Here is a 20030-nt window from a genome sequence, read left to right on the forward strand (position 1 = left end):
TTGTGAAATGTCAACTCAAAGCGATAAAGATTCTTACATCAATAAATAAAGTAACAGAGAGGCCGGAAGGAAAACCATTCTTTAGGAGATGCTCACATAGGGGCCATAGGGGACACAGACTGCTCCTCTTGCACCAGTGATGGGCTGATTGGCACATGGGCATTTCATCCCCCGGGCATCCAGAGCCAGGGAAGTTGCTACCGAGCTGCTTGATTTAAAGGTCTTTTCTGAACGTAAGGCATAAATCTCAGCACAGGAATACATGTGGTATTGAACTGCATCCAGAGCCCACAGCTCAGCCCTCTTAATGAACTGCCACAAAACCCAGAGAGGACAGAAGGCAAGTGGCACTTCATTTCACTGCGCTTTGCATTGCAGGGAAAGAAGGGAGGGGGGAAAAAAAGCCCTGAGAAGGAATCAAGCATTGTGAACAGCAACAAAACCTCAAAGCACAAAGGAGCACTTCTACATACATTTGAATGGGAAGTGGGAGTAGAAAGGAATCGTGGTTTAGTGAAAGAAATTGCTCAGCTCTAGCTCTGATGCTTGGAAATGCTTGTTTTTCAGCAGTGTGTCGGTGGTGATTTAGAGGCTGACATGTAGCTGATGTAAATCAGCGTAGCTCCTTCACTTTAGCTGATTTATGCTACCTGAAGATCTGGCCCCATATTTTCTTTTGTGTGCACATTTGCCAAAAGATTTTTTTTTTTTTAAACCACTTCTGTTTTGCTTGAAAGTGAAACTGCAGCCTTTTTTCTTTCTTTTTTTCTTTTTTTTGTATAAGAAAATAACAAACCATGTTGTCTCCAACACCAAGATTTGATTTTTCAGTGAAAAATTACTATGACACGTTTTTAAGATGTGGATAAATGTGTGACAAAACGGTGGCCTTTTTGCCAAGCCTGCTTTCCCAGGTAAAGTCTGCACTCATCCAGAGATAGATTTTCTCCCCAGGGTTTGAATCTGATGTCTTCTATGCTGAGAAAATGCAGCAGCATGAAGCATCCACCAGCATACTGGTGTGATTAAGGCAGCATGGAGGAATGTGAGCAAAGCAGCCTTTTCCCACTAAGCTTCTATCAATAGTCGTTGGCATGGGGCTGGAACATTTTGCAGGACATGGTCAGTGGGCAGAGGGGTGATGGGCTGATGGTTGCATTTGATGACTTGGACTTGATAAAGAAATTCTTTACTGTGAGGGTGGAGAGATGCTGGCAGAGGTTGCTCAGTGAAGTTGTAGATACCCCCTCCATGGAAGCACCCAAAGCCAGGCTGGATGGGGCTGTGAGTAACCTGGTCTAGAGGGAGGTGTCCCTGCCTATAGCAGGGGGTTGGAACTACATGATCTTAAAGATCCCTTTCAACCCAAACCCTTCTATGATTTATGATCTTAGAGATCTTTTCCAACCTTAATGATACTATGACTCAGTGATTATGTAGAAACATACGACAGGATTCTTACATCCAAAACCATTTTGGTTCATGGGTGATTCTCACCTGTGCACAGACTGCTTGGGACAAAACCCAAGAGCAAATGAGAGTCAAGGTACTGCAGTGAGCCTCTGTGGCCAGGGGGGAGAAATTAATGAAGGGAAAGATTTGCTGCCTAAGAGGCTGGAGAGTGGAGGCCTGGGGGAAGATGACCTGCAGCCTCACCTTTGGAGGCGTTTCTATAAGGCTGGAAGTCACCACAACCAGAGAAATCCAAGCGATGAAAGAACTGAATATGAACCAACACCAAGAAGGGTTGGGCAGCAGCCCCTTTCCTCTGCTCACCCAGGACTCAGGCATCTTCCTCCCCAGAGCTCGGACCAGGGAACTGCAGTCCAGGGAGAAACTGGCCATAAGGTCTGTTTAAATTAAAAAAAGAGAGAGAGAGAGAGAGAAAAGAAATAAAAAAGATTACGAGCAATTACACATTTACAGTGCCAGTCAAAGAAGCTAATATTTCTCCTGCTGAAGTGGCCAGCATGAGAGCTGTGCTAGATGAGATAAGTGGCAAAAACGTAGATTTCTTACTTAAACTAAAAGCTTAGAGGGTACAATAAAACACTGTGGTTCCACCCTGGCTTTAATGAATGGATTTTCCCCTCTTGCACATTGACACACATTTGATATAGTTATTTATCCTATATATTTCTTGCGGCATATTTCCCAGGAGACCTTGTTTATCTCTCTCGTAAGTACATGATGGATGTATGGTGCTTTGGATAAATGGTATCACAATCAGATATTTTTATGGATATAGGCAAACTGGGTTATTAACAAAGGAAGGGCAGAGAAGAACCAGTACACAACAGAAAACAGCAAATGATTGATGACAATACACCTGAGGTTGCAAGGTGCAGGCTCCAGATAACCAGCTAACAGGAGAGGAGATAAGGGCAGTGCCTGAGACAGAGCTGTTTCCCACCTTGGGGTCAATGTCATGCTGGCTGCCTCAATGGATGGGTCCCTCCCAGCCCTCTATTTCACAGCAGCTGAGGACTGCCCACTGGGAGCAGCTCTGAGATTGTTGCCTTCCCCTCCATAAAGTGTTAAGGCACTGCCTCAGGAAGAAGCAAAACGTCAAATCCACCCCAAACTGCAAAAGACAACTGAAATGACAAAAGACAGCAGACAAAAACAAAAGAAATGCCAGATCCTGGGGAGTTTGGGGGCAGGCTGGCATTTGTTGTGCTGCTGCATCGTGCCCAGCACAGTGAGAGTCTAAGTGCTAACAATGGTAATAATTACTGCCTTCCTCTCTCTAGTGTTGTTGATTTACACAACCAGGGGGTGTTAAAATAGGATATAAAAGGAAGAGAAATCTGCAGGCATAATCTGACCTGAAAGCTGGTGGTTTGCTTTGGTGCTTATTGGGCTGAATTATGAGGACTGCAGAAGATCTTACTGTTGGCAGTCAGGGGACTGTTATCACCTCTACGTGGACTTGCTGGGTCACTTGCAGTGCAATCTCTCTGTGTCCATTACTTTCTCTGTAAAGCAGATTTCTGGTTTATATGCCCTCAGAGGCCTGGGTGGGGACAATGGCAAGAATGCTGCAAGTCACTCAGCTCTTCTTTCATATCAGTGCAAGGGCTCATGGATCAGCTTGCTGGACCGTGAGCCAACCCGATGACAGCCCAGACCATATCCCAGCTTCACAAGGGAACAAATCCCAGCTGGAAATCAGTCTGACCCATTTCCAGTGTTAGGGTGCAGTAAGAATCAGGCTGGTTTTGTGCTGGGAAAGTTGGACACAGAATCACAGGGTCACCAAATCATTTAGGATGAAAAAGACCTTCGTGATCACCAAGTCCAACCATCAGTCTGATACTGAGACCCACCACAAAACCATGATCCTTAGTGCCATGTCCACACATGTCTTGAATACCTCCTGGGATGGGGACCCCACCACTGCCCCCGGGCAGCCCGTTCCAATGATTGAACACTCCCTCTGTAAGGAAATTCTTCCTAATGTCATGACATGACAATCAGAACTTACCAAAAATACTGTTTCTGGAGCTTCCCAAGCCATGTTAACTGGATCCATCACACATCGCAGCAGCAACGTCTTCAGGAAGGAGGTGGAAAAAATACATTTTTCCTTGTTTATTGAGTTTATTTTTAGCATGCAAATAGCAATGCTGACACACAGGTGACAAAAGCAATGATACAGAACTACAACAGGTTTAAGGAATCATACAGTCTTAGAATAGTTTGGGTTGGAATGGATCTTTAAATCATCTAGTTCCAACATAAAGAAACCCAGGGCAGGAATACAATATGAAATTCAATAAAGCCCATTGAGACAAGAGTCTCAGCCAGGAAAATGGGCTTAACCAGCAGAGAACATGCACGTGTTGTGTCTGCAGCCTTCTTGTTTTCATACCTGGGTTATTAATGTCAACTTGCACGGAAAGTGGAAGTGAGAAACCCCAGTAAAAGATAGTACCAAAATTTAATGCATATCAAAATGAAACAATAAAACCTTCAGTACAGAATTTTTTATTACCCTCCAGGTCATCGTAAATTGTTAGCTAGTTAAATCAAAGCACAAAATCACAAGGACAAGATAAAGTTATGTCCTTTAGGGGAGGCTCCTTGAGCCTATAGGTTCAATATGCAACTGCTACTGAAATGATACACCAGGTAGGCTGTCCTGCTCATCATGAAGACTGCCAAGTCTTTCTTCCTCCAAAAAACCCCCAACCCAAATCCAAATATACAAACTCAAGCATTTCCACTTCAAAAAATCTGGGCTTTCCTGATAGGGGGCCAGCTTTGGGTTGCTGTATTTCGCTCTGCTTGCAGCAGCAGCAGATAGATGCACCATGACCACAGATCACAGTGCTTTCTCCACTGTGATGGTCAGGAAAGGGGTCACATTCACAAAAACCACTCTATTTATCTGCTTCTCAATCAGAAGGGGAAGCAGCAGCACTGCATGCTCTGACAGGCAGGTGCCCATGAACCAACACGAGCTGGTGACTGGGCTCCTCTATTGCACTGCTTCCACAGTGCTCCTTTAAAAACCACAAAGAAAAATGCAGATAGCATTAGCAGCGACCATGACCCACTTGGCAAGTTCCTACCACACAAAAGACATAACAGCTACACAGTGGATGAGGAAATGTTGTGGGTTGGCAGCCCAATTACATATGTAGCCCATTATGAGTACAGAGCGAACTGCTTTTACATATGCACATATGCAATGTGCTCTTCCTTTCTTAAAGCTGTCACACAAACCTTGTCGATAAGCGTGGAGGCGGCATGAGGGCTAAAACTAAATGCATGTTCCATTGTTTAGATGTCAGAGAGCCTGAGATGTTCTTACAAGAATTGCATTTAGACAACATCAGTCTGAAAGAAGAGAAACTGGTGATATCAACCCATCAGCACCAGCATCCTTAAAAGCCTTCCTAAAAGTGTTTGACCTTGCTGATGTTAGGAGACTCACAACACTCACAAATGACTGTGCACTGGTTGCACTGTTTTCCCAAAGCAAAGCTTCTCTTGTTATTTTATAGCATGCCCCAACAAATGTCTGTGTAAAAATCATTAACTACCAAACAAGCTGCAGGAGGAAAGTCCCCAGATCGTTTGTTCTCAGTTGAATCACAAAGCAGTGCACAGAGACATAAGTTCCTCTTTTGTAGAACCTGGGTTGTGATGCATGGCTTTAGGGATGCTCTAACAAAGGGCAAACCACACATTTTGCTTTGTCTCATTTCATAGCAAACCCTCTCCATCTCTGATGACCTAACCTGAGAAGCAGTCATCTCTGCTGCCTTCCCAAAGCCCCAGGCAGCAGCAGAAGGAGCAGCTGCTTTCCCATTCCCCATCCCAGTAGCATCCCTTTGTCCTTCCCTGACCTCTCCAAGGAAAGAGTATCTGAGTGCATCAGGGTGCACCCAGTGTGCCTGTTCTACTTCTGAATGCACAGGAGGAAGCGTGTCTCTGCAGTGAGAGTAGCACTGCTGTGCAGTTACATAACAATACCTCCCTGTCACCAGACTGCGCCTCGCAATTTGGTTTTCACTCCTTTAAGACAACTTCTAATACGACAGACAATTTAAGTTAAATACCATAAATAGGGAAACTGGGGTAGTGGCTTTGAATGTCACACTAGATACTACGGTGCTCGCTGAGATTTAGACTTTAATATGCTGTATTTCACTCCACGTGACACAGCTGTCTTCACAGAAGCTGCATATGAGTGCATATTCTGGTGTAAGATCAGTCTTATCTCAAAGGAACCTTCAAAAATAAAGCGGCAGAACTTAAAATCACACAACAATCTCTACCAAATAAGGCAGGAGATGCAGCTTGTCCCTATTTTGCCACAAAGACACAGAAAAACTATAGAGAACAGTAAGCACAATCAGAGCATGGGACAACTGCAAAGCACGTCCAAAGCTACGATGCTACCAATGCCTTCTGAATGCACTGGGATAAGACAAGCAGAGCAAAGCCAACTTAGCAAGGTAGTCAGGTAACACCTTCCCATTCAGTTTGGAAGCTGGTCACTATGCGTACACCGAGTTCTTAATGGTTTTCCCTCTAGCAAGTAACTGTTTCAGCATCTGGCCCTGAACACGATGTGCCACCATTCCGCGGTGCCGGGTTGTTGCACTGCCGCCTCCTTGTTTGTTGACCTCCTGAGCACGGAGACCAGCTGGCCCAGCAACCCCAGTTTCCATTAATAGCAGCATCTGGAAAATAAAAACCAAGCCAGAGAGGACTGTCAGAATAAAGCAGCTCTTTCCATGGGGAGAGCTGTCAGATTCTGTGAATCATATTTAAATACAAACAGCTCTGCCCCATCCACACCATCACCAACACACTTGAGTCATTAACAGCAATACTTTTCAGTACTTTTACTTCTCTGTTCAGTATTTCTGGTGTTGGTTCAAACTACATTTTGCACACCGAGGACAAGAAAAATGTATCAATCAGATTCATTTTTGGTTATAGGGCGTTTCTCTCCCTGACCTCATCCAACTCAACTAAGGAAAAGAGCAACTCAACTCATGTCACATTTTGAGCTGTTAGGGATAATGTCAGCACGTTCTCCTTCAGTGAACAACAGCTTGAATATTCAGCTTTCTACCCACTGCTTTTCCTATTACAATGTCTTCTTCTGGACCCTGAGCACGTGAGTGACAGAATTTCAAAATCCTGAGAATCACGGAGCCGAACACAAGGGCAACACAGAAAAGAAGGAAAGGGGAGTGAGATGAGAAAGTTTTATGCTGACAAGTGGATGGATGCGAGTCTATGGGAGAGTCAGATGTGATTACATGTGTGCTAAGCAGACCGGAACAAGGTGTAAGTGACTCCACAGCTTAAGGTTGAAAAGACTGGCTTAGAAACACCTCCAAAATTGACCCTTTGCTTGGTGTAATCTTGGCTTACAATGCATTTCAGCCTGGCTTTGGTAGGACACAGTCAAGCAGAATGAGAACTGGATAAAAGACTGTAAACAAAGAGCGGTGATAAATGCAGTGCAGCAAAGTGTGGGATGGTGCCAGAGCTCTGGCTGCCTGAGATCCAGCATTATTTAGCATCTAGATTAATGAGCTGGAAGAAGTAAACAAAATGATTAAATTCGCAGGCCATCCTAAACTAGAAGGAGTTAGAACATCAGTCAGGAGACAGCGCCAACACAAAGCGACCAAGAATGCTTCCAAACAACATAATAACATTTTAAGATTAAAATGCGTGGCAACATACCTAAAGAAAAACAGTTTGCAACGTATGGGCTGTATCAAAGGGAAGAACTTGGGAAATTGAACTGCTGGAGGAAATCCGAGGCCTGATGTGGATTGTAAATTAGGCAGGAGTTTATAGAATCATAGAATGGCCTGGGTTGAAAAGGACCACAACAATCATCTAGTTTCAACCCCCTACTATGTGCAGGGATGCCAACCAGCAGACCAGGCTGCCCAGAGCCACATCCAGCCTGGCCTTGAATGCCTGCAGGGATGGGGCATCCACAGCCTCCTTGGGCAACCTGTTCCAGTGCTTCACCACCGTGAAGGCAACTCAGTGTGTGTGCAAAGAAAAGAAAATGAAATTTAAGAGCATGCAGGCAATGGGTGTTTGCCCCCTCTGCAGGTCCCTAATCTCATGCCCTGGGCTGGACAGAGTGGAGACAGCAGCACAGGCAGCCCTGCGGGTCCCACTCACCTGTCCTGCTGGGGGTCTCACAGGCTGTGCCACGGTGGCTGAGGGGACAGATGCACTCACACTGTGTTCCTGAAAGAGAGCAGAGATGGTGGGGTTACAGACTTCAGTCATGTCACATTTCCATGCAGACACCTTTTGGGTGCTGCAAGGGAAGGGATCGGTGGTGAAATCATGTCAGCTTGCTTCTCTGGTGGGGAAAGCATAAAGCAGCAATAAAGCAAAGAAACGGCACTATGCTTCTGCCACAGCAAGTCCTCTGCCCCTCTGCAGAGAGATTTCATGGCAGGGTTGGATAGGAACAAAGTGTGCATCTTATGCAAAGGAAACACTTGCCTAACCCCACTCAGACCTCCCAGGACCAGAGGAGAGCTCCCACTTGAGCAAATAATGGTCATTAAAAGCCTCTCGTTGAGAAGACCCCACATGAAAGCCAACTGATCTTGATCCTGAGAAGTTATTGAACCAAGGGTAATTATGAGATGAATCCTTAAGTGCTACAATCAGCTCGCAGGTACCTGAAGCAATCGTTCTGCCTTAGACACATTTAGATGATAATGATTCTCATCAAGACTTTTGCACATGCAGATTGGAATTAGGCACTTGAAAAAAAAAGGTCCCTGTGTTAGAAGCCCTCATCACATCCTATATCTCTGGTTAGGCGGCGGTTTTCATTCAGTTTGATTATTTTCCCCCCTCATTTTTAAATGACAGCCTGCTTACAAAAGGAGGACAGCTTCTATTAGAAATATGGAGAGGTGATGGTGCTCACTGTGCTTGGCACTTACGTGGTCATCTTCAAAACACTTTAACAACCACTAATTAATGCTGAGACAGTAGTCATTTCTCTGGGATGGTGAAAGCAAACTTAAAAGCAAAGGAGGAGATAGAGGTGTTTTTTTTTTTTTAAATACACAATTGAGACAGGAGCAAAATTTTGCATGGAACTTTTGCAGATAAACCCTTCCATTAAAAAGGTGCATTCTGTGACTCTACTGTGTTGACTAAAGAGAGGCATTCTACAAATAGAGACCAACCAGTGGGAGGTGTCCCTGCCTATAACTGTGGAGTTGGAACAAGATGATTTAAAGGTCCCTTCCAACCCAAACCATTCTACATTTCAGTGATCTTCCAAAAACCCATTTTAAAAGAATCTGACAGGAACAACCGAAGAGCTGATGACTTGCTCAGCCTCCTTCCTCCCAAAGATTCCCTGCTCACTGCTGCCAGAGCCTAGAGAAGCAGTGTAGGATACACTCCTACCTTTCAAAACTGGGATCCCATTGCCGTGGCATGGGGCACAGCGACAGGAACTGGTCTCCAGCTGAAACTCATCAAGAGCCCGGCGCAGATTTTCTTTTATTGTCATTGCATTAGCAAAGTCAGCTGGAGTCACCAGCTGATACAGCGGCTGTACCTAAAGGGATGGAAGAAGCAGCACTCAACACTCAAGATGGTGTGAGCATGTTGTGGCTCAATGGGAGCACGGCTGGTGAGGGAAATGAGGGCCTTTTGGTACATGCCCCAGGCTTCCCATTAGAATTTCTTTAAACCTAGTAAACAGCATGGCAGCACAGTCAGGAATACTTGCAGGGGTCTTGGTTTGCAATACCAACAAACTTGTAAACACAGAAGGAGATTCAAAAGCCCAACAGCTGCTTGGAAAGTTCCATTAAATGCCTTCTTACCATTTCCCTGATGTTGATATTTTGTTAATTTGCTCAAAACTACTTTCCATCGCTCCAGTTTAAAAAGGATCCCCCAAAGCCACCCAGAGAAATCTCCCTCATTCCTCATCCTCAGGCATTCATGTTTGTACTTTAAGTATAATCACCTCTGCATTTCAAGGCTGATTTTTCTCTTTATGAAGCCAAAATACGGGTCTCCCAGCCTTCAAAAAAGAGAGGACTGTGATCTCCAAATGCAGCCACTGCAGATGGGATCAGTGGTAAAGGATATGGCAGCACAACGAACGTGCTGCAGTAATCAAGGAGACTTTGACCTGCTCATATCTTTTTAGAGAGCAAGGGGAAGTTCAACGTGCCCTACAGATTGGCAGTCATCCACTCTCACACCAGTGGACCCATCCCAAATTCCCAACTCTGCTATAGGGATACCTGCCACTGCCATACAGCAATAGCAGGAACGATCCCCGAGTTGCTATTACAGTCTCAAGCTACTAGAAAGAAGAGAAAGCATCAATAAAGAATGCTCATCTCCTGCTGCTGTACATTCTCTCCTCATCAATTATCTGTGATCCATACTTCACTTTTGGACTTCAGCTCATACAAACACGGAAATATACTGAGAGTGACCTGCCAAGGCCTTTCTGCAGATGATTTATGAACTGTTTTGCTTTAGTTTTCCCTAACTAAGCATTCCCAGGCTGACATTTAGTCACAGTCTGCTGATATTTTTGATCTCTGAGCCCCACAGGGATACCACTATGTAAATGAAGGCTTAGAGATACCAAATCAAATCACTGGGCTGCCTGGCCACTGATGCCAGGCAAGGCAAAGGACATCACAGTTTATTGTGGGAGAACTTTCTGGAAGTGCAGAGCATTGCATTTACATTGTCTCCTTCTGAAAGACTTCCTAGCACCTTTCTGGAAGGTTCACCCACAGGGCAACAGTGGCTTGGGGAAGGCAAACCCACTGCAGCACCAGCCAGGTACCAGGGCATCTCCCAACCACCGTTCAAATTTCAAGAAAAAGAAGTCCTTATAAAGTATATGTTGCCAGTCATGCTTTAGCTAAGGGATACACTGGCAAAGCAGAAAATGGATAGGCAGTAAGAGATCACATTGGCATAGCCAAGTTTGAAGGAGGAAAAGCTGTTGACATCACTCACTTCCAACAACATCGCCCTTTTTAATGCATCACAACTCGGATTTTCTGAGCACCCATCCTCAGAGCAACGATACCAACGCAGTTCTATTCATAGCCCTAAAAATGGCCCTTCAGAAAAAAAAATAATTCTCATTTCTCTGAACACGCTGCTTTCAAAGACACTGAGCTAAGTGAGGCTGAACACAGTACCTTCAGCTTTATGATCTCAGGGTTGTACTGCACAGCATCCCCCCACTCCTGCATCAGCGAGGCTGTCGGCAGGCCTTTGTTAGCCAATGCAGTAATGTGTTCACTTGCTCCCCCACGAACAAGGGCGATGAAGTCTTCCACATACTGCTTTTTGGAGGTGCTGTCTGCAAAAAAAATACATTTAGAGAGTGGGAGCTGGGAAGAGAAAGGCCACAGGTGCTGCAAACCTGATGCATGGTCTCCTACACTGCATGTCCTGTGCTCTTCCTGCTCCCTTGCAGCAACACTCCCAACCTCTTTTTCCATCCCCATCCCTCCAGCATGCAGCAATGATGCCTGCAGGTCCTTCCACTGCCCAAAGCTCCTCTCCACCATCAGGGAGGAAATCCATCCACCAGGCAATGTTATGAGATGTTCTTTTCGCAACGACGTTGGTTAGAAATGAAATCACACAAGTGTTTCACACTTACCTCCAATCTCTTTTAAAAGGGATTTACAGCCTTCTACATTTATTCCAAGAATCAGAGAGACACCTTTAATTGTTCCACCGACTTTAAAGCCGTGCTGTGCACATTTCTGGACGTCGCTCATAGAAAAACCTTTAAATGAACAACAAAACATTGCAGTGTTTCAATAAAACGTTTTTTTTCCCCTGTGTCCTTATATGCAGAAAATAAAAGTTGAAAAAAATATATGAAGGAAAAAATGACAAGATGAAGCCTTCTTTGGGATAATTAGCAGATTGGTATGAAATGAGTCCATGGTTCACAGAACTCTAAAACAAGGTGCAAATGCCAGGTGGATGCTGAAAGGAGAGGGCTGTAACAATCAGCTCAGCTGCACTGGGCTGTGTGGAGCAGCAGCAGGTGAGAGCCTGATCTGTGACTTAAAACATCTGTGCCAAAGGACTATGTCCCATCCATCCCCTCCATCACGAGCCAGGTTTGTTAGGGGTAATGCTTCAAGTAGCTTTTCTCCCCATTTGCCAGCTCATGTCTCTAGTTCTTTCCTGCCAGAACAGCCTTAATTGTTTCATGGAAGTTTCTTCATGTAAATTCTGAATCTAAAGTCTGTCCCAATGGGACATATCTGCCTATAACAAAAGCCAGCAACCTCCAAGCCAGCAGAAGAGCAAACAGAGCCAAAAGAGTGTTGCACACAGCAGTCCATTAAATGCTTTCACAAATAGACAACGAAGGCAGTTCCTCACTTCCATGCCAATGAATAAATAAGAGAGTGCAGCTATTGATTAATGTCACACAGCTCTTTCTATCCCATGCAACAATCATCATTTCTTGCAAAAAAAAAAAAGGAAGCCGGAGTCAAAGAGCAAGAGCAATGTCAGGCACAAGAGTCACCCAGCAAATTATTTACTGTTTCTTACATGCTGGAAAAGCTCTCGAGGCTAAAGGTGCTTCAGAACCATCATTTGAAAGGCAACAGAAAAAGAACTCAGGCAAAGGTTTCAAAGCTAGCAGAAGTGCTAAGCTACACGGCTCTCATTCATCTCAACATCGTGTCAGCCCCCAGAATATGTAGTCTGAAACACTTGCCACAGGGCCCTTGCTGTGAACTGGCAGCATCCACAACTTGAGAGCTAGATGGAGCCCGTGATGCTGAGCATGCTTTGAAAAGCAGTCCCATTTACTCAATGCTGTGAAACACTTTTAATCCCCTATTTTTCTTGGAGATGCTGCTGGCTCCTTCTAGCGCCATCTCTTCTTTCCTCAGGTCTTGGTTCACGCAGAGGGCTTTCCTACTGAAAAGGTAGGTCTGGCCCAAAAGCCTTTCACAAGCTTCAGATGCACGTACCTGCCTTCTGGAGCTCATTGCTGTTCAGGACTAAAGTATATTCATAGATGCCACCAACAGTAGCCTCAGTGATGTAATGCGTCCCATAGTCTCGGTACAGCTCTCTGTACTCCCCATAGCTGTACTCCAATGGGAGCTGATGGAGTCTCTGCAGAAACTCATAATGCAGCATCAGGGCTCTGGTCTTCAGCTTATAAACAGCCACGGTCAGCTCAGAACGGGCGTGGAGGAATTTGCTGGACTACATGGCATGCAGAAACACAAGAAACACATATTTATAGGTATTTATAAAAATATGTATGCGTGGGCATGTATTATATCTCCCCTTTCTGTTAAAAACGTCATCTGTCACGTCCCAAGGATTTTGTGCCAAGTTGTTTGGACCAGCATGACAAACACATCAAGGGCATTTCAACATAGAACACTAGAGCTTAAATAATAAAACCAAGACTTAGCACTGGCGTTCTTCCTGGATATCTATTACCAATGCTTCTCATACACCTCTGATCTTGTCATGGGAAATGTCACTTTGCAGGAAGCAAGTGCAAGTTTAATAGAAACAAGGAATGCTCTGCCATTGCCGACTGCACTGTATACTGAGGGGAGAGACGTAGATCAGCAGTACTATTAAACCACTGACAAGAGCTAGGTTTGTTTACAGCAATAACAGATGAAAAGAAGAAATCAAATGATGTTGCACACTAGCTCTGAATGAATCTCATAAAACAGCCCTACGAGTTACAGATTAAAGCATTTCCAGCCAGCTTAAAGCGTGCATCAGATCACAGCTGTGACCACATCTCTGAAGATGAGACTGGAAGTGATGGTGCCATCCTTATTTTGTATTGTGTGTGTCCTCATCTGATGAATGATGGATTCAGCGGATAGATCGCATCAACCCAAGTCAAATGGCATCTGTTAGTCTATAGTTAAGCTCACAGAAGGCCTGCCAGCAGTTTTCATTCCACATTATTGTCAAGGCTGCCCTATAGTAGGATAGCGTGGCTTTGCTGCTTGAATTACCTTTCAACCAAGTTGCAGCTCCTGCCTTGCTGAACCCACCTAAAAGAGGAACAGCCCTTCACGTGCGATGGCATTGGGCAGCTGTCCACACACTGACTGGTGTCTGGACTGCTTACAGGTACAGAAATCCCAGAACTGCAGAAAATCCTTTTTGTCCTCAACGTTACCCCATTACTCAGCGTACCTCACCACAAGGCAGGGAACTCTGGGCTTCATTAGCTAAACCACAGCTTGATCGGTGCAGGATCTCATGGTTGCACCCATCCACCTCCTATCGCCCAGACATCAGTACCAGTGCTGCACACATCCATGCATGCTGTCATCAGCATCCTGGTTTACACTCTTTTGATGAAAGAAAAATATCCAAATAGGCAAAACAAAACTGTGAGCGTTGGTTTGTGATTTCTGGGTCTGATGCTGTACGAACTTTTTAATGGCTAGAGAATCAACATGTGTAGCATCCCACTGCTGGTGTGCAGCGTGGAAACTCTGCTTGCAGTCCTGTTTGTGCATCTACTAGTGAGATGGCTGGAGGGAGGAGAGGATGTCTGCATTTTGCACTGCTCCTTCTTTTCATTGTGATTTCAATACAAACAGCCAAATGTGGATGGCCAGCACTAACTGGACAGACTGTGTGCAACTGTGGCTGACTGTAAGGGTTAGGCAGCTTGATTCCAGGCAGATCTGTGAATGGAAAAGCTGTGTTTGGTTGCAAACACAAACCAAGGTGCTGTGGCCCCAGTAAACGTTTGACCAATAAAAACTGCAAAATCCAATCAGAGGGAAAGACTTCATTTATCGCAGTCGTGGCTGCCGACCTGACGATGGGGATGAAATCAATACACACACAGATACAGAAAATGTGTGAGAAGAGATTTAAGTAGAGCAGGGCTTACTGTTGAAGAAAATCTTTTCATCCTTTGAATGAACTTCTTGAACCTGTTGTCGTTATTGTTGTAACCAATTTCAAACAGACTGGGTATGCTTATACCAATGCTGAAGCTTGACTGCGAAGCTTCTGCCTTCAGGACACTGCTTTCATAATTTGAGTAGGAGTCATATTCAGTCATTGTAAATTCATATTTGCCTTTGGTCTAAACAGAAAGCAAAAACAGTACATTTTATTTTCTGCACAGTGAATGCACACCTGAAGCACGGGAAGGGAGAGCAGCTACAAATATACTTGTGAATTAATGCTTGCACTTTGAAGATGAAAAGCCTTGTATAATTGCAAAGCACTGTTATTATTAACACTACTACTTCAGGAAGAGCTGATTTACAGCAGTAGAGAAGCTACCATCTCCTCCATACTATGAGGATCTGAGCCTACTGCTTAATACGTCAATCTTATGCAAAGAAGGTGAAGCATAGGCATTGATAAGAGTAGAAACCCTTAGAGGAAATGGTTTCCTAATAGACAACACTCAAAAAATATTATGCTCAGATTTTGTAATAGGAAGGTCCGTGGGAAATTTGCCATCTATTCCAGTGCACATGGATCTTAATGCATGGGTGCTGCTCCAAGTCCTTTTAGTGCATGCAGTATGCTGATATTCTGGAAGTTGGGTTGAACTCATTCTCATCCATTTGATCTCAGGAGTTTTGTAATTCTTTATAAAACCATTTAGTAATGAAGCTTTATCAGTATTATGCAGCAAATTCAGTGGAATATACGTATGCTTATCTACAGAAGGATATGACACATACCTCTGGTGTATAGCTTTCTACATTGTATGGTTTTCTGAATCTCATGTCCGCAATGTAATGGGGAGAACATCCCCCAGCATAGTACCTGTGATCAAGAACTAATCCTTCCAAGTTTTTTGTGATGATATTTAACCTGCATATGAAGCATAACGGCAGAATAATGTTTAGGACTGATTCGGCGCTGCTCAGCAAATAGCTTGGATAAGAAATGCAAAAGGATTTGGTTGTTTTTTTTTTTTTTTTTTGGCTGATGGTTCTTTGTTGCAAACTTCTTTATTCTGAAACCCCAACAGAAAGCTCTGCCTCCTCCACTGGTCGATCAACCCCAATCCTCCAGAGAAAAACTGAATGCCTAACAAGCAAAGCCTCTGCTAGATCTGCCTCTCCTTCTTTTGGGGAGAGAGTCTTGCACGGTAATGACACTGAAGCTGTAAAATATTAACTCTGATTTTAGAACAAACTGAAAAGGAGGGAAGTCCACTAAAAGCAAATTACTGAGCAATTGCAGCTTCAAAGAGACGAGAAGCATGTTCCTGTAATTGTCCGACATTATTTTTAATTTTGATTAAACTCAGAAGTACAAAGCATTAGCAATGACGTGCACAGCAGCCATATCTCCTGAGACTGAGTAGGAAATTATTATTTTTTCCTACAGTATGATTTCTTTTCTTATTTTTTTCAAAGTAAAAAGCATTTTTTTTTTTTCCTGCAGAGTAAGAAAAGATTCTTTTCACACACTGTGACATTACAAGAAGTTGCCACAGTCTTAGCCATAAAAGCTGGATCAATCCAGACACAGATTAGAATCCCCTCCAAGCTGGGGTTTGTAACTACCCAGGCAAAGGACAGAAGTTCCACCACCTTCCAGTTTCATGGAAGAAATCCACAACGTTTTGACCCACCAAAACCAATACGCTGTGCAAAAACACAAATCCACAGACAAGCACAGATTTTAGGCAATACAACGTGCTGGTTTAAATCACTCATGCAAAATAACTGGAAGATTGAATCATTCCCACTCACGGTCTCTTTATGGAGACATGAAAGAAGTGTTTGGATTTGTACCTCACTCTCCACTCCCAAGTTTTGGCAATACAAAGCTCTCCTGGAAAGACTCATGGACTCGATAAGGATTTCTCACTAGGCTTTGGATCAAGACATCAAAGGCAGTCTGACTGGAACTCCTGGATACAGCAATTGCTAATGCTTTTCTCTGTTCCATGTCTATGTCAGAAGCCATTACCCTTTAGTAAGAAAATACCTCATAAAGATCACCAACTTACCCTTTTGCCAGATTCTCTATTCCCCAGTATTGCTCCATCTTCTGGTCACATTTTCTAAACACTTTTTTGCAATTCTTTTCATCTGACTGGTCTCCACAGTCATCATCTCCATTACAAAGCAGCCTCCGTGCAATGCATCTCCCTAGAAACCAATGAGAACCTTGCTCAGAAAACTATTTATTATCATGCTTACAGGCAATACTGCAAAATCACAGTCCCTTAATGCAGAGTACAGAAATACAACAAAACAAAATAATGCAACATAAGGTTCATGCAGACTCATTTCTAATCACCATATTCCATTTGGTCAAGCTTGCTGAAAGCCTGCTGTAGACTGACTGATGGCTAATAGTCACTCAAAGTCATAGTAAAACAGCAATGGATGGACAGGGACTAGCTTCTGACATCCTACAGCCCTGCCAACTGTTGTAGAAGGAGAAAGTTTAGCGTGGGGGAGACAGAGACATCACGTACACACCATCATTCCTCCCTCAATAAGCCCTTACCTGTAACTGCACACACAAAACCTTCACATCTGACTTTATTTCTGCAAGGATTATTGGTAACGCAGTCTTCGCTTTCGTTGTCGGCGTAATCACACGGCTCTCCATTGAACTGAGAAGGTTGTTCCAGGCGGGCAAATCTGTACTGTGATGAAATAAAAAAAATATTGACTCAAGCGCACAGAAATGATGAATTTTTTTGATTCCCCAGTTAAAAAAAAAGCTGGTGGAGATCTAAAAGCAGTGTGATTAAAAAGTGGAGGCAAAGAAGAGTTATGCTGGTAACGTACCTCATTTCAAACATTTCTAATCTGGGATAGTTTCAATTTTACTAAGCAAGGACTGGGAATTGGAAGGGATGACAGAAAGTTTGCTTTTATCTGACAGTTTGTTTAAATGTGCCTGACAGCGCAGTGTGGGCATCTGCAAGAGTAAGGAAGGATTCGGTTACATCTCCTCTCTTTCAATTAGCGCTGGTAACAACATCCCTTGTTATTTTCTGTCAGTGTATTTACTTGGCCCTCTGTATCATTAGGGATTTTTTCCGCCCACAACACTGCTGTGAAGCAGTCAATTACTCCGTCCAATATGTTAGCCCTCCTTCTTTTTCCCCAGCTTTTGAGATTAACTCTTTGAAACGAAGCTTCGTTCTTCCCAGCCCACATCACCACTTATCCCTGGTTAAGCCTGGGAATGGCTTCTCCAGCTCATTAACAGAGGTCCCTCCAGCAATGGGGATTTTGATGTTCACACTCCTGGGGTCATTACTTTTGTTTGATGTGGCTTCTTGGGTAGGGAACGCTCATTGGCAGACAAGGAAAAGCATCTTAATCCTGAGAGGCACCGCGTGCCTCTGGATCCCATAGGGGACCATTAGTGAGGATGGGGCTCCTCAGGCACTCACCCTTTTCTTCTGGCAGGGATCACATTTGCTCCACGAGGACCAAGGGGAGAACACGCAGTCGCGGGGCTGGGGTGGGTCGCGTGCAGACCGGGCCTGTCTGCTGCTGGTGCTGATCAGCCCAAGGGATTCTGTTCCACTGCTGTGTTCAACAACATGAGAGCTTCAGAGTGTAGAGCCATCGAGCTGTGAGGCCAGAACGGCTTGGCCACCCAAAACTCTATAACCATCATGGGAAACACAACCAACATCCCAACAAGCTGGGCCACATCTCAAGCGTGAGCCCTAGAGAACAACCATATGCAGCTCCACGGCCAGGCACACCACAAACACCAATCACAATGCAAAGGTCCTGCATGCACTCTGCACTTCTGACAGCTAGGCTTAAGGGCCTCCCCTTGCCAAGCAGACAATCTTTTCTCAAGCTGGGCAAAACCGTTAGCCTTAGACACTATTGTCAGTACATAATAGAGAGACATTAAATCACTCATCCCATTCATCCCCATAATTCACATGAACCCCAGTTGTGAGCCTCCACTCTTCCCCCAGCCATTCTCGCCCCACTGCAAGAGCTGTCTCCATGGTTTCCATGATGCTGTAGCCAAAATGTTGCCTCATCTTTCAGCCAGATTGACTATTTCTAATTAAATGCTCATCCCAGATAAATGCTTCGTTGTACTGCCTATCTAAGAGGGAAAACATAGGCAGTGAGTTTCCTTTCATGCCCAGTTTGACAAACAAGTTGCCCCCATTGTGTTCCTGTTCCTCCAACACAAGGGATACCACCAGCTGAAGCTTTGAGCATGACCTAGCGCCTGACAAGGGGCTCCCGTTTCTGCATGTTAAAAATCACATGGAGTAAAGGAATTACAAAAAACTCATCAGCTCACAAAGGCATGAAATCAAAGCTCAAAGTTCAGAGAACAGTGGAAATAATTTCATTAGATTGGAAATATCAGAAACTGATCAACTGCAGCCCTGTGAAAAAGCAAAAAAACTGTTAAGCTGAAAGAGCGAGATGCAAGTACGACCAGATTTTTACCATTTACATACTCAAAGACAATGAAACCTTTTGAGGATACTGTTGGGCAGCTTGAATGTTGGGACGCTGCACACCGCAAGCACAACTCCACCTTACAACATGACTGGGGCAATCTGTCCTATTAAATTCATCAGATGACTTATCCACAGTCAGACACACTGCATTACATTCACTTCAGAACACTGCTTTTGCTATTCATTACAAACAAAGAAATAGCTCAGGACAGCAATTATTTTCCATACAAAGCCGTCGGTCCTGATTTTCACTATTTATCCTATCACCCCAAGGACATCTCTTTGAAAATGCTTGCTTACCTGAAGCAACGAACATTTAGGAAGCAGAGTGCAGCACAAAGCAGCAGCAGTTTGATGGGGCACGGAGTAAACGCCATCCATGCCACAGTCATCATGCCACCATCCCATCAGCGGGTCGAAACCAGCACAGCTCCAGTTCTGTACTGGAAGATTTGGAAACAAACTGGGTTGTTCCCCCACGCAGTAAAGAACAGATGAGCCAGCAGTTGGCAGAGGTGCAAGGTAAACTATGTAATCGTTAGTGCACAGCTTTCTGCAGGCAAAGGGGAAGAAAGCAAGGAGCTGGCCAGAAGCAATTTCAACTTTCATTTTTAACACTTCTTTCAGGAGGCAGAAACAAATGAATATTTCAACGAATGAAATGGAATACTCAAGACTTGGCAAGGAGGAAGCAATAAGGGAAATGAAGTCAGCTCTCTAGGAACAAACTGCAAAATTAAGTATTTATTTCTGCTTTTGAACACCGGTTTGTCTCTCGGAGGAAGGCTGGGAATTCCTCTGCCTGCACGGCAGCTGTTTTCTTTCAGACTAAAACTTGGGCCCTTTCTAAGAATGCCCAAAGTCCTGAGGCCACGGGCAAGAGACTTGAGGGGGTATTGACTTCAATAGCATAGCCAGGACAGAGAACTCACCAAGCCATGCTTCTGGATGAGGATCCTCAAAAGCTCACCAATTTTTTCTTCGTTTGTCTGTTAAGGCAGCCTTCAGTCTCCTGCTTCTCACTTTGAGTACA

At 44.3% G+C, this 20030-nt stretch overlaps 1 protein-coding gene across 1 annotated transcript; it reads right to left on the reverse strand.

Annotated features, from left to right (window-relative positions):
- Positions 1-3630: 3630 nt before the first annotated feature.
- Positions 3631-19474, reverse strand: C8B (complement C8 beta chain). The gene is made up of 12 exons (XM_031604724.2): positions 19298-19474; positions 17945-18083; positions 17044-17185; positions 16538-16679; positions 15255-15387; positions 14444-14641; positions 12525-12765; positions 11183-11311; positions 10713-10876; positions 8935-9088; positions 7675-7743; positions 3631-6197 (listed from the first exon to the last, which is right to left on the reverse strand). Exons 1-12 carry the CDS (start codon positions 19390-19392, stop codon positions 6046-6048), a joined length of 1758 nt encoding a protein of 585 aa, XP_031460584.2. The 5' UTR covers positions 19393-19474; the 3' UTR covers positions 3631-6045.
- Between the last annotated feature and the right edge of the window lie 556 nt (positions 19475-20030).

Source organism: Phasianus colchicus, chromosome 9, assembly GCF_987193195.1.
Source record: "Phasianus colchicus chromosome 9, bPhaCol1.hap1.1, whole genome shotgun sequence".
NCBI lineage: Eukaryota > Metazoa > Chordata > Aves > Galliformes > Phasianidae > Phasianus > Phasianus colchicus.

Excerpts from the sequence above, each read along its gene's own strand:
- C8B (XM_031604724.2), bottom strand. The coding sequence starts at position 19,392 with ATGATGACTGTGGCATGGATGGCGTTTACTCCGTGCCCCATCAAACTG. Across the intron at positions 12,766-14,443 it reads TGAAAAGATTTTCTTCAACA|TCCAGCAAATTCCTCCACGC; the intron begins GTAAGCCCTGCT and ends CATGCCATGTAG. Across the intron at positions 6,198-7,674 it reads TGAGACCCCCAGCAGGACAG|ATGCTGCTATTAATGGAAAC; the intron begins GTGAGTGGGACC and ends TTTATTTTCCAG.